At 56.1% G+C, this 11760-nt stretch overlaps 5 protein-coding genes across 5 annotated transcripts; 2 read left to right on the forward strand and 3 right to left on the reverse strand.

Moving 5' to 3' along the window:
* Positions 1-1281: 1281 nt before the first annotated feature.
* On the reverse strand, positions 1282-2431 carry B0H18DRAFT_1085759 (uncharacterized protein; the record flags this gene model as incomplete). The annotated part of the gene is made up of 2 exons (XM_048031959.1): positions 1282-1760; positions 2371-2431. 2 exons carry the CDS (start codon positions 2429-2431, stop codon positions 1282-1284), a joined length of 540 nt encoding a protein of 179 aa, XP_047891632.1.
* Positions 2432-2495: 64 nt separating this feature from the next.
* On the forward strand, positions 2496-4261 carry B0H18DRAFT_497100 (uncharacterized protein). Its single transcript, XM_048038313.1, has 3 exons — positions 2496-3707; positions 3764-4112; positions 4162-4261. Exons 1-2 carry the CDS (start codon positions 2607-2609, stop codon positions 4100-4102), a joined length of 1440 nt encoding a protein of 479 aa, XP_047891633.1. The 5' UTR covers positions 2496-2606; the 3' UTR covers positions 4103-4112; positions 4162-4261.
* A 110-nt stretch (positions 4262-4371) lies between these two features.
* On the reverse strand, positions 4372-6086 carry B0H18DRAFT_956024 (FAD/NAD(P)-binding domain-containing protein; the record flags this gene model as incomplete). The annotated part of the gene is made up of 2 exons (XM_048042425.1): positions 4372-5195; positions 5381-6086. 2 exons carry the CDS (start codon positions 6084-6086, stop codon positions 4372-4374), a joined length of 1530 nt encoding a protein of 509 aa, XP_047891634.1.
* Positions 6087-6852: 766 nt separating this feature from the next.
* On the forward strand, positions 6853-7618 carry B0H18DRAFT_1212370 (uncharacterized protein; the record flags this gene model as incomplete). Its single annotated transcript, XM_048036469.1, has 3 exons — positions 6853-7029; positions 7097-7228; positions 7284-7618. Coding segments are annotated over exons 2-3 (465 nt in total), but the record flags the coding sequence as incomplete, so codon positions are not given.
* A 1816-nt stretch (positions 7619-9434) lies between these two features.
* On the reverse strand, positions 9435-11589 carry B0H18DRAFT_1120636 (uncharacterized protein; the record flags this gene model as incomplete). Its single annotated transcript, XM_048034176.1, has 10 exons — positions 9435-9676; positions 9709-10138; positions 10195-10236; positions 10300-10366; positions 10420-10589; positions 10643-10676; positions 11031-11122; positions 11161-11328; positions 11383-11502; positions 11557-11589. 10 exons carry the CDS (start codon positions 11587-11589, stop codon positions 9435-9437), a joined length of 1398 nt encoding a protein of 465 aa, XP_047891636.1.
* Between the last annotated feature and the right edge of the window lie 171 nt (positions 11590-11760).

Genomic DNA, 11760 nt, shown 5'->3' on the forward strand with positions numbered 1-11760 from the left:
CATGCTATACGTACACTATACACCTGGACCCTCGATCCGATGCCACAAGATACTGTCAGATACACCGCAGTAACCAAGGTTCCTTTCCATCGCCGACGAGCGAGAGGAAGGCTGGCCAGTAGTGGTCTTTATGGCCTCGACGCTCTTACTGCGGGGCGTAGAATGACGTCGCTGCTCTCGGGTAGGTTCAGGTAGGCCGATGTGAAGGTTTCTGCGCAGGCGATAGCCTCTCGGACGAAGGGTTCAGTTTGAAACTCGTGAGTCTTCATGGGCTGGATTCGAAGCAGAATTCCCTTCGATGAGAATAAGGCATGCCAAAGGTGGACACGCTCGTACACGATACGACGGTGGATCGTTGAATTTGCACTCTGTGGCCATTGACACCCGAGTCAGTAACTAGTTGCAGCCCGGAGCAGAAAAAGTCATACATACCCAGCATGCTGACATATCCCTGCCCGAGACCCTGCACGCGGCCATGGGTGCTAACGAACCTCGCCTGCGCTTCTCTTTGCAGTAATGATCTTGGTATAGCTGGTCTTGGTGAAGCTTCCAAGCGCACAGCTGTCACCGATAACAGCATCCTGACCAGAAGTCTAGCCATCGGCGTTCGAACACTGTTAACATTTCACCTCATGGCTCGCCGTGTCTTAGTCTTCCTACCTAGTGTAGGCTTTTGCGTTTGTTCGCCCGTGAGATCAGAGTACGATATGCAGGTAGCGGGCTCTTTGCGCGACAGCTCTGGTAACGGTTGTCCAGACGTCTGATCGTTCCTATGTTGGCTCGCAGCGCTGCCTGGCACACGAGAAGGGATCATCGGTATGCTCTACTCAGCATCACCTCATCTTCACTCCAGCGAGGTTGCCAGGTCGAGCTGAGGCTTCAGCGGACTGTCAATGTAGGCGACGCGATGAAATTGGTCCTGTACCCGTTCTTTTGAAAATGGTGTTTATGGGGGCGTCAGGAACTTGTTCTCCGGAGGTTTCAGCGCAGGCTCATGTCACCATTCCTTCAGCGTCTGATAGTCGTATATAGCGCGTTCCCAGACGCACGGCAACCTTTCAGAAAACTTGAGTACGCAATCTTGTCGTACAGCATAGGCAATACGGACCTCTGCATAAATGGGAGACAGTCTGGAGAACTATTCAGGCTGTCATGAAGGGGGCCAACAGTATAACAACTGGTTGTCCGCGCTCTAGTTTGCCATACAGTACTGTGAGCGCTATAGAGGTCAGCCAGCAAATGACATCGGTGCAAATATTCATCGTACCATCAAGTGTTCTTTTAGTGGTTCAGAGACGCTTTCATACGGACGTAAGGTATGTCTCCCTTGTGGAAGATCTCTCCGAAGCGGGACATCCCTCTCCGCTCGTACCACTCCGCCGTGGCAAGCCGCGCATCGCACCAAATGACATCGCACCCAAGGTCGCTAGCAGCTACCTCGAAGACGTGCTTCAGTAACCTTGTGCCGATGCCGCGTCCTTGATGAGACGGCTCGCAGGCAAATTTGCGGAAGCGTGCTGCGACCGCGGGCCGTTCCGAGTCGAGTAGTTTGGCTTCCTGTGTCACATCGCAAGGCAGCGGTTCTTTGAAGACAGAAATGACGGCGATTGGATGGTCGCCGTGCGGGAGGGAAGCTCCATAGTGAGAACCCTGGTTGTCCTCAGGGAGTAGGACGTGCGACACGGGATGGCTGGGCCACAGTACTGTGTGGCGAAGCGGGACCGTCTCGTCCGGCGATATTTGCTTGATTTTGACATGATCTGTTTGTGAGTTATGTCAACGTGCAAATATACGTGGATAAAATGTGTGCGTTCGAGAGCACAATGGAAACGAACATGCCTCTTTCGTCGGTAGCCAACATCATCGTCACTGTATTTTGCCAGTAAAGAATGTATGGTTCTAGAACAAATAGTTGGAGAGCAGAAGGATGCAATGTGTTAGCAAAAGGAGGGTATACAGTCGCAAATGACTGGACTACTGACCGTAAACTGCAAGGTTGATACAGCCTTTCTCATCATGCCACGGCGTTCAGGAAGAGCTGCGGCCCGCGCTTAACCCCTCCCGCTGGCAAGCTTCGCACATTTTCCTGCCTTCCTACTACTAGCGCTTTGATTTTGTTCTGCCTGACGCGTAGAGTCCAGAGGCGATGTTACAGGATGTTACAAGGTACTTAGAGTGAGTATTGAGCGAGCTACATGAAGTCGCACAAGGTGCGCGACACGACTTGATGTGGCGCGAGCACGGCGTTGCGCGAATGGTCCAGCCTCGCAACGGTAGACTTGGCTAAACCCCACTGCTGACCCTCCTTACAAGTTTACAAGTTAAACTGTGCGCATCCAGGAATGTCGACGAGGGCTTCAATTTGGCTACGCCGGTCTGTCGACGGCTTCAAGACCATCGCTCCCGAGATTTTCGTATGTCCCTTGGACATGTCACGACTTCTCGGACACTAATCTGCTGCTGATGGTCACTTCTGGGCGGGGGCATGACATAGAGTGAGTCCATTCTCAAGTGGGACGAATTGCGATAATCATTGTGCTTCAGATAGCTCCCAGTACCAAGTTCGCCGACGCAGCCTACTGTCGCTCAACGATGACATCCTAGGCATGGTTTTGTCGCACTTCGATTCGCGATTCGACGTGCTGCATCTATCAGTGACGTGTCGTGCAGCACAAACACTCTTCTTACCATATGTGCTGTCGGACGTGGTGATAGACCAGTGGGAACTCCCAGTTGTCCAGGGCGGCGATGAAGAGCAGCTGGCTGCATTCTGCGCCTTTATGCTCGCGGACGTTCCACATCGCATGCCCCTCCTCACATCTCTGAATCTTACAAAAGACGCTTTCAAATTCAGACCAAGCGGCTCGGACGTCCACGAGGACAAACACATCACGGACTATTCTGCTGCATCGCAGCTAGCCCTGGTCATCCGACTCAGCACTCACCTGCGGCAGCTCTCCATCTTCGACGCAGATGGGGTCTTCTCCGAGGTCCCCGAACTAGGAGATGCAGTTGCAGAGCTCGCACATCTCGATGACATACACTTTCCGATGACCTGCGATGCTACTATCGGGGTGTTCTCGCGCATGAAGAGCCGGCCCCGAAAAGTCGAATGTTATATCCTTCAATGGGATGCTGGTCTCAACAGAGGCGACGATCGGTTCTTGGGAAACTTTGCCACGTCGTTGACGACGCTCAGACTGCACCGCCATCCGGAAGTCATTCTGGCACTCGCACCGAATACGGTCTGGCCTGCTGTGGCGAACCTAGACCTGGAGAACCGCGAGCCGTTCTTCATGGACAATTGGGCCCACTTCGCTCGCGCCTTTCCCAATGTGCGCCGCCTCAAGGTGTTTGATCCCAGCTACGGCTGCGGCCCTTCTCCATCCGTCCCCGAGGCTGCGGAGCATTGGCGCAATCTCGACTTCGTCTCCATCTCTTCACCTCTCCCCGTCCGCCGACCCATCCGCCATCTCCACTACTCCGCACTGCCAAGCACAACTACGCATTCCTTGCCTGACCATCAGTACGCTGACGATACCCAAGAGTTCTTACGACAGTCTTCGCCCGTAGTCCTCAGCTGCCATGCCCAGGTAAAACTGGTTGAGTGGGTAGCCGCCGCCTCTGTGCCCTCACTCCGAGTTTTGCAACTGCAGTGCGTGCCCGCTGCGCGCGTGTCGTGCCCCGACCATATGCGGTGTGTCATAGTGCGTGCCCACCAGGTCCTACTGCATCGGGCACTGACCAGTGCCACCGATATCAGGACATGTTCTGCCCCTGCGTTACACCACTTCAACTCCGTGCCATCTCATTCGATCTGGCGTTCACCATACCGGTCGACGACGCGTCGTTGCTGCGGCATGCTGCCGCCGCCGCACGGTACGTCCCGACCCTTCACTACATCGGCATACAGCCGCTCGTCCAGGCCCTGCGTAACATCGACAAACAGCAGCATGAGAGACAATCTCAGTGGGACGTCTTCCGATACAAATGGGCCCGCGTCGTTTCGCGTCCGGAGCAGGGCAGGCCCATCGTTGAGATGGTGCCGGGATACGCCGTGGACGCCCTCGAGCGTACGCTCTTGGCCACCCCGCGGGAGTGAATGCCGTTCAGTAAGTCTCTCGCACTATGGACGGGTAGATGGTCCTCATATCGTGTCAGGTCTGCACCCCTCGTCACTCGCGATGGGACGTCGTTTACGCTCTCGAGCTTCAAGAATCGACACTTAAGAGATACCCGCTCTCCATACCCGACCAGAGAAGCAAACCTTACCATCCTACCATTAGTACACTTCGAGGACCAAGCAGGAACCACCGTGCACCGCAACCGCTCACTAGATACTACGCACAGGACCCTAATGACGCATACCGTCTACCACTCGTAATCCTGCAATGTAACTACCTTCTCCGTAATACCGTGCTCCTTCTCCCACCTGCTCTGCCACTCGGCGATCTTGTCCAGCAGAGCAGCCCACTGACTCTCCGTACGCACACCCCGCAGCCACCGAGCCTCCTCGCCCTGCTCCTGTATCCGCTTCCAGCCCCGGTTGATCAAGAAGTTCTGCTCACGGCCCATCCGCCTCCACGGCTCGACGTACGGCTTGCCGTCGTCCGGGACCGCGCCGTGCTTCTTGAGGTACGCGACGAGGTTGTCCTGGTACGTCTGCGCCTCGTTGTCGTTCTGCAGGCGGTGCCCGACGAAGTAGGGGTCGAAGCCCTTCTCGCGGAGCGCCTCCTCCCTGTCGAGGAGCTCCTGGAGCATCTGCTCGCGCGGCGGGAGGAGCGACGCGTTCGCGAGCGCGTGCGCGATGTACATGCCCTGCGCGTAGTCCGAGGGGCAGTTCGCGATGAGCACGGGCAGCCCGAGGAACGCGAGCGCGGTGGGCGGCACGGCGGGCGCGAGGCTGAAGACGTGCTGGTAGAGCGGGTAGATGTACCGCAGGTTCGTCGTGAGCTGTTGCGCGGTGGACGAGGTTTCTTGCGAGTCGCGGTCGGTGACTAGCGTGGATGCGTGCGGCGCGCTGAGGAAGGGCACGCGGAACTCGTACCCGGTCGCGAGGAAGACGGTGTCGACGCCCTCGACGACCGAGCCGTCCACGAAGACGATGGCGTCCGGCGTGAAGTACGCGATCTCCGGCTTCTCGATCACGTTTGCTCCTGGAGTAGTGGTCGCGTTCCTCTGACGACCTGGTACGCCTGCCGAGCGTTGTGAGCGCTTCACTTCGACTCGTACGATGGCTGTCACTCACAGTTGTCAAGTGCATACTTGGAGAGCGATATCCCGCCCGCTTGCACTCGTGCCGACGATAACTACGGTCTGGCCCCTGTAGCTCTCGGGGTCCCGGTAGTAGATGGAATGCAAGAGCTGTCGCTTGGGCAACCAGGGCGCGGATACGCGAGCCAGTCGTCGGTCCCGTTCCATTCCGGAATGTGCGGATAGTGGTTGTGGCCGTTAGCGACGACGAGGTGGTCAAACGTGCGCTTCAGCACCACATCTTCAGTGTCTCCGTCTACCGGAGGAGAGTGCACTTCGACGTGCCAGTCGCCGAAGTCGTCATGCCCGTGCCACTGGGCAGAGACGACAGTGTGATTGAGGCTAATATGCGGCCACAAGTCGAACTGGGTCGCGAAATCTGCATGATACTGGCGCACCGCGTCCCACCCCGGGTACAGCTCGGTACCCGGTGGAAATGGGACATGGGGATAGGTCATGGTAGGATGTGGTGTATTTGTGTGCAGCAGGGGGTAGGTTGGCGACTCAGGAAGCTCCGGGAATTCAGTCTCAAGTCCTGGAGGGTCAGGGAGCCATACCCCACCCAGACCTCTATGTTGTTCAAAGAGCACGACCTCCCAGTTCTCGTGAATGTCATTCGCGACGTCCAGGATCGTCTTGAGCGCGGCGAGCCCGCCGCTGCCGCCTCCTACGATAGCAATAGACTTCGTCGCCTCCGTCGGCGGGGCGAGAAACCCGTCGTGCCCATAGTGCTGCAGCGGCGCCTGCGGCTCGAAGAGAGACCTGCTAGGCGACAGAGTGAAGTGGAGAGCGGAAGAGACGAGCTGCGCGACGAGGACGGGCACAGTGAACATGACGGTCAAGGCGGCAGCCGCACATCAGCTCCGGGCGTCCTGAAACATGTATTATAGAAGCAGACCCTCGGGATCTTCGTAACGCAAACCGTATGTATGGAGTCTGGACGTTGCCGCGGCCGGCCGCCTTGGGGTGTGCGCTCTCCCAGCGGAAGCACGCCGGAGAAGTGGTATGGCGAAATCCTGGATGGGCCATTGGCACGGGACCGATGCCTATGCGGCCAGCGCGCGTGAGAGATTCCTGAGTCCTCCCGAGACTAGAGACTCACTGTTACAATCGGACTTGAGCCTTGTCGCTTCTTGTCCCCCAGTCGCATTCCGAGGTGTGCGAGGATCGCGTCTACTGCCAGGTCACCGCGGACGTAGGTAAGCCGTTGTCATCGTACTTACGGTCCTACGTGTGCTTACCTCAGCGTTCTTGCATGCTAGTGGGCCTCCGTGGCGTATGTAGGCCAGCACGCTATCGGTGATGCTTGGCGGTCGTGAGCGTGACAATATATATGGTGAGGCCTCGCGAGATCGGCTTGTGTGATGATTGAAAGCAGAATGCTGTATGCTAGCATTTGATTGAAGTGCCAGTGCATTGCGGAGCGCTAAGTACATCGAGTTTCGAGGATAGCTCTAGAGCTCTGTGAATCAGTAAGTAGCGTTGGCGGGATAGGTCCTCAGCGAATTATATAATATATAAGTATTATACAATATTAGTCTATCCATTATTAGTAAGTACATAGATGCAGCGTGCCCGATCTCTCGGACTCGGAGAACTGCTCAGATCTTTTGTCCCGATCTCATCATGTGCTTTGCTCCGATCGGGAGGAGGAGGAGGAGGAAGAGATTTCATTTAGTCCTCGCGTTCAGCAACTCGCAGGCGTTTCCTCATCGGCCTCACCGCTCACTGTGAGTCGAAACGCTGTGTACACAAGCCACCGTTTCCTACGTCCGTGTAGGTCCATGCCGCGTTTTTACAGGTGTACATACCTCCTGATCTCACCTGCCTATGCATAGCACTGCATGCTTCCCGAGCTACCGGTTGAATTGCACGAACAGATACTCGAACACCTCCAGGACGAGCGAAGCCTACGGATGTGTTGCTTGACTTGCCGTGGATGGGCTTTCTTCGCACAACCCACCTTTTCCGCAAGGTCCGCCTCGACTCGGGGCATCGCGGCCCCACTTCATTCTTAGCGATTTTGAAAGCATCGACCGCCGGAATCGCATTCATGTTCGTGAGCTCAGCTTGGTGGGCCTTGGCTTCGCTGCCAACGGCATACCTACTCCCAGATTGCAACGTATCATCCGCCTCCTCGTGAACATCGAAACACTATCTATCGACGACGACTGGTACTCTCGCCCGACGTTCATCGTGGATTATTCACGTATCGCGACGCATTCCCTCAGCGACGCGGTTGCTGTGCTATTTCCAGCGCCGACTCTTAAAACCCTACGACTATCGAAGGTTTCTTCAAGTCGGCCAATGATCTACTTCATCTGCTCGCCGCCTTTCCTTCCTGTCCAGTGTCCGACTGGCGAACGTGCGTTTGAGCAACGTCCCGGAGAGGCTTGCTGACAATGCACGTCGCCTTCGTATCGAGGATTTGTCTGTAGAAATCAACACGGATGATGGCATACTGGTGCTGTTCGAATTCGTGGACAGACTGTTGAAGCCTCCTTTCGAGACGCATCTCCGGCGTATCGAGTGGGACATCGACGACCATGTGGGTCCGTATGTGCTCGCTGGCGCGACTGCTCTGCTAGAGGCGGTACGTGTCTCAGTCGACTCCTTGGAGTCATGCAACATCAAGTTCGAGTCTGACGGTAAGTCTGCTGCTTGATCAAATCTGTCTCCTCGTGTCGCTCTGACACTAGTTTTTGTAGCTTGGCTGCGGGACCTAGACATATCGAGACACCGCAAGCTGGCCAGCCTTGTCCTCGACCTGCGTTGTTGTGACGCACTCGACGTGACATTCATCGACCAGTACACAACCTTGCCAGAGTTTCTGATCGCGCTCGATGCCCCTTACCTGCGCCGTCTGCAACTGTCTTTTACGCTGCTGAGCACGCGACCTTCTTGCGACCATCTTCCTTGGCAGCACCTTGACGCCGCCCTTGTCTCATTGCACAAGAAATACCCGTCCCTCGCGCTCAACTTCCGGATCAATATCGTGGTGCAGTCGTACGAACGAGGCGATCCCATCCCGTTGTTCGTTGAACACCTCCCGGCTACCGTAGCCTACCCAGTCCCAGTGAACGTGGATGTCTGTCCGCTCCGCCCGGATTGGTGTGAGAGTACCGAGCGTAGAATGTATGTAGAGCAACCTATGTGGTCCAGATTACTGCAGTGACTATCTTTGTGATCTAACCGCGAGTCACCAACTGCGACAGAAGTCGTAGAGTGTGCTACTACTGGTACTAGTAGTACTTATGTCGAAGTTCTCAATGCATGTGAATTGTATTAACAAGCACCCATGTAGCACCACATAGTAACTGCCATTTACGTGAATTGAGTGAGATCCGTATGCGAGGCTGGGCTCCGTCGCAGCATCGCTATTGACGACGTTGTTACGTACCGGTATGTCGTCGACGCGATTGACGACTTACGAGTGGAATTAACCCTCCCCTCCGTCAAGAGGTCTTCATGGACCAACTGACGAGTTCAACATGCCACAGGCGGAAGAGCTCGGCTGGCACGACGCGCTACAGGCGCGTCTGTCACACGGTGGCACGTCGCGTCTCATCCCTCCTCTGAACGTCCTTCGGTGTCCCCCATGTTCCACCCTGCTGCGGCTAGAGCAGCTCTCTGGAGGACTCGTCTTCCTATCTGCGATCTTTATCATCGCTTGGACGGCATGCAACATTTAGCCAGACGTCTGCTCCGTCGTGGTCCTTCGCTGCCTCGTACGTTTGCTACGTCAGGGTTCAGACTCATCCCGCATCTGAGAAAGTACTTACTTACTCGCGTAGCGCACATGTCAACGGATCGTGAGCCTAATCCTGCGGCTGAAGACACCCTTGCGGGTGCGACTACGGACCACGACTGCAAGCCGCATAAGACCATCAACGACCTACCCCCGGATGTCCTCTTGGTGGTCTTTCGTGAGCTGCTCCTCGGTGTCCGGAGACGGAGGTTCTGGTCGGTCGGGTGGGCTGGAGTGACAGACACCTAACTCTATGCGGAAGGACCCGTTTCCAGAGTCGATCGCCTCTGTCTGTCGCTACTGCTCTCCGTGCCTTCTACACTGCATATACAAACGACGCCTTACACATACTTACATGCTTTCGACCGTTTTCTGGGGAGATCAAATTGACAAATCCCGAGATGTGCTTCGGCGGGCGGTTTATGAGACCGTTCTAGACAGCAGAGAACACCGCGTTCAAATACTTCTTCAAGCCGTCGACGCCAAACACAATTGCGCCGACCACAGTATCAGGCCGGATGATGACCGTCGCGGGGCACGCAGGAGACGCCCCGTACGTAGAGTACGCATGGCCTTCCTTGTCCACGACGGTGAAATCCGCGTCGATGACCGGAGTAGCGTTCTTAGTGCCCCTGGGATATACCACGACGATCTTCAGGCTGCTAGCGGGTATCGCTTCAATGCCTCAAGGGTGGGCTGCGCAGCACTGGCGTCGGAGGCGAAGAGAAGCACAGTGTGGTGCACCGGACGGAAGATGTGGAAGAGCGACAGCGTGTGCTGCTGGTCTCCCAAGACGGGGACAAGGCCCGGGGCATCCGGGGCACGATCGCCCGCGCGCAGGTCACCGCTCGTCTCACCGCCGTAGACATCGGTAGGCTCCTTGGGCTTCTCGGTGCGCTCATCGACGACGATGGAGCTCCAGCGGTAGTTAATGCCGAGCATCTTCAGCAGGCCCTCGCGCGTCCACGCAGCGTTGTCGGTGCCGCCGGACTTGGAGGTTTGGAGCGCGTTCAGGAGCGTAGTGCTCGCTTGCAGCATGGCGGCGATCACCGGGAGGCGCTCCTCGGTGTAGGTGTCAAGTAGATCGGGTGAGGCCAGGTCCTTCTCGACGAGCGCAAGCTTCCAGGCGAGGTTGAACTTTCGTATGATAGTGAATGTAAGGTTCGATGTAACCAATTTGGTTGGTCACTTACCGAGTCTTGCACACTAGAGTTTAATCCCTGGCCCCCGTCGGGCTGTGGACATGGGCTGCGTCTTCAGATAACGTAAGCCAAATTGAATATAAGGACATTCATGACAAGGGACCCACCTCCGGCGACGAAGCCTCGACCTTCGCGAAACTTGTTCACCATACGGATGTTTGGGCTGTCGCAAGCAACGTCAGCGATACGCATACTCCCTATTACGCAATTACTTACCGCCATTCCGAGATCCACCTGAGCTCTCCGAATTGCAAGTCGTGCCGGTCTGTGGCGGCATAGATGGCTTTTATGAACTCCTCCCTGTCAGATTCGAGCTTCTTGTGATCGATCTGGCCGCCGAGCGCAACATAGAAGCAGTGGGGGGTTTCGGTCGGACGCACATGCAGCTGCGAATCATGTTAGTCTTCATGGATCATCGTGACAATCTCGGAAAACGCACTATACGGTCGTCATATGCCCCATTGGTGCCAATACTAGACGCGCAGTGTCAGTGAATGCTGTTGAACAGATGCAATTGGTACTCGCGTTACGGTCCAGACCAAGAATCTCGATCTCGCTGGCTAAGGTGTGCTGGCTGCGCGTTTCCCCCTGAAAAGTCAGGCCCAGTAGCTTTCGAGTGGCTCCTGATATGCAGCGTCGGCGTCTCTGAGAATTCGTGTAAGGGTCAAGATGCTGACCTTTTCCGCCATCCGTCCCAACGAGGAAGTGACAAGTTACGGTTTCCATCTTTTCGTTGCCACCGCTATCTTGGCGATATGGGCGACGACATGGTCCGGGTGTGCTCAAGGTCGCGCAACTCCATCCCCAGTTCGACCGAGCAGCCATACTTCGCGAGATGCGCCCGCAGAATCGCCTCACTGTTCTCCTGGCCAATGTGCACACCGTTGGCCTTTCTCAGGGTGGCTGAACGGTGAGCGATCTGTACAATCACAATCAGAGCTAATAGGTCTAACGCACGATCGGCGTCGAGGGGGTCGGTTCGTCGTACTGCAGCATGTTAACCGTCTTCAAGGGCTCGACCCCACCCGGCAGCTTGTACACGCGACGCAGCTTCGGCGCGTCAATGCCCTTGGCGACGATGTCGTCTAGAACACCGAGGTAGTTGAAGATTTCGAGCGTCCGAGGCTAGGCGAGTCAGAATCAGTCGAAATCACCGTATGACAACTGAGGGTAACTGACTTGTATGCCGGCGCCGCGTTGGCCAGGGCGGTAGAATGCCTCCTTGTCGATGACGCGCACCTTCACACCATTCTGCACGAGGGCGAGGGCAAGTACAAGGCCGGCAGGACCTGCACCAACCTGAAGACAGTTATCAGGAGATCCAGCAGATGTCTGGGAAAGCACGTCACATACGATGAGGACAGGGGTGTCTACGTTGTTGCTCATTGCTTTGGAATGAGATGCACCTTTGACTGGTCGGTGTCGCTGTTCAGGTTTAGTGCTTGTGACGTTCGTCAACGCACTGAACATCGCCTTTATATATGTCCCAAGTCCTGCCGCGCCGCAGCTGTTCCGATCTGGGCAGCATAAACACCGAAACGCCGAAACGGAGTCATC

The sequence above is a fragment of the Fomitopsis serialis genome (assembly GCF_022376445.1).
Source record: "Fomitopsis serialis strain Sig1Antser10 chromosome Unknown B0H18scaffold_50, whole genome shotgun sequence".
Lineage (NCBI taxonomy): Eukaryota > Fungi > Basidiomycota > Agaricomycetes > Polyporales > Fomitopsidaceae > Fomitopsis > Fomitopsis serialis.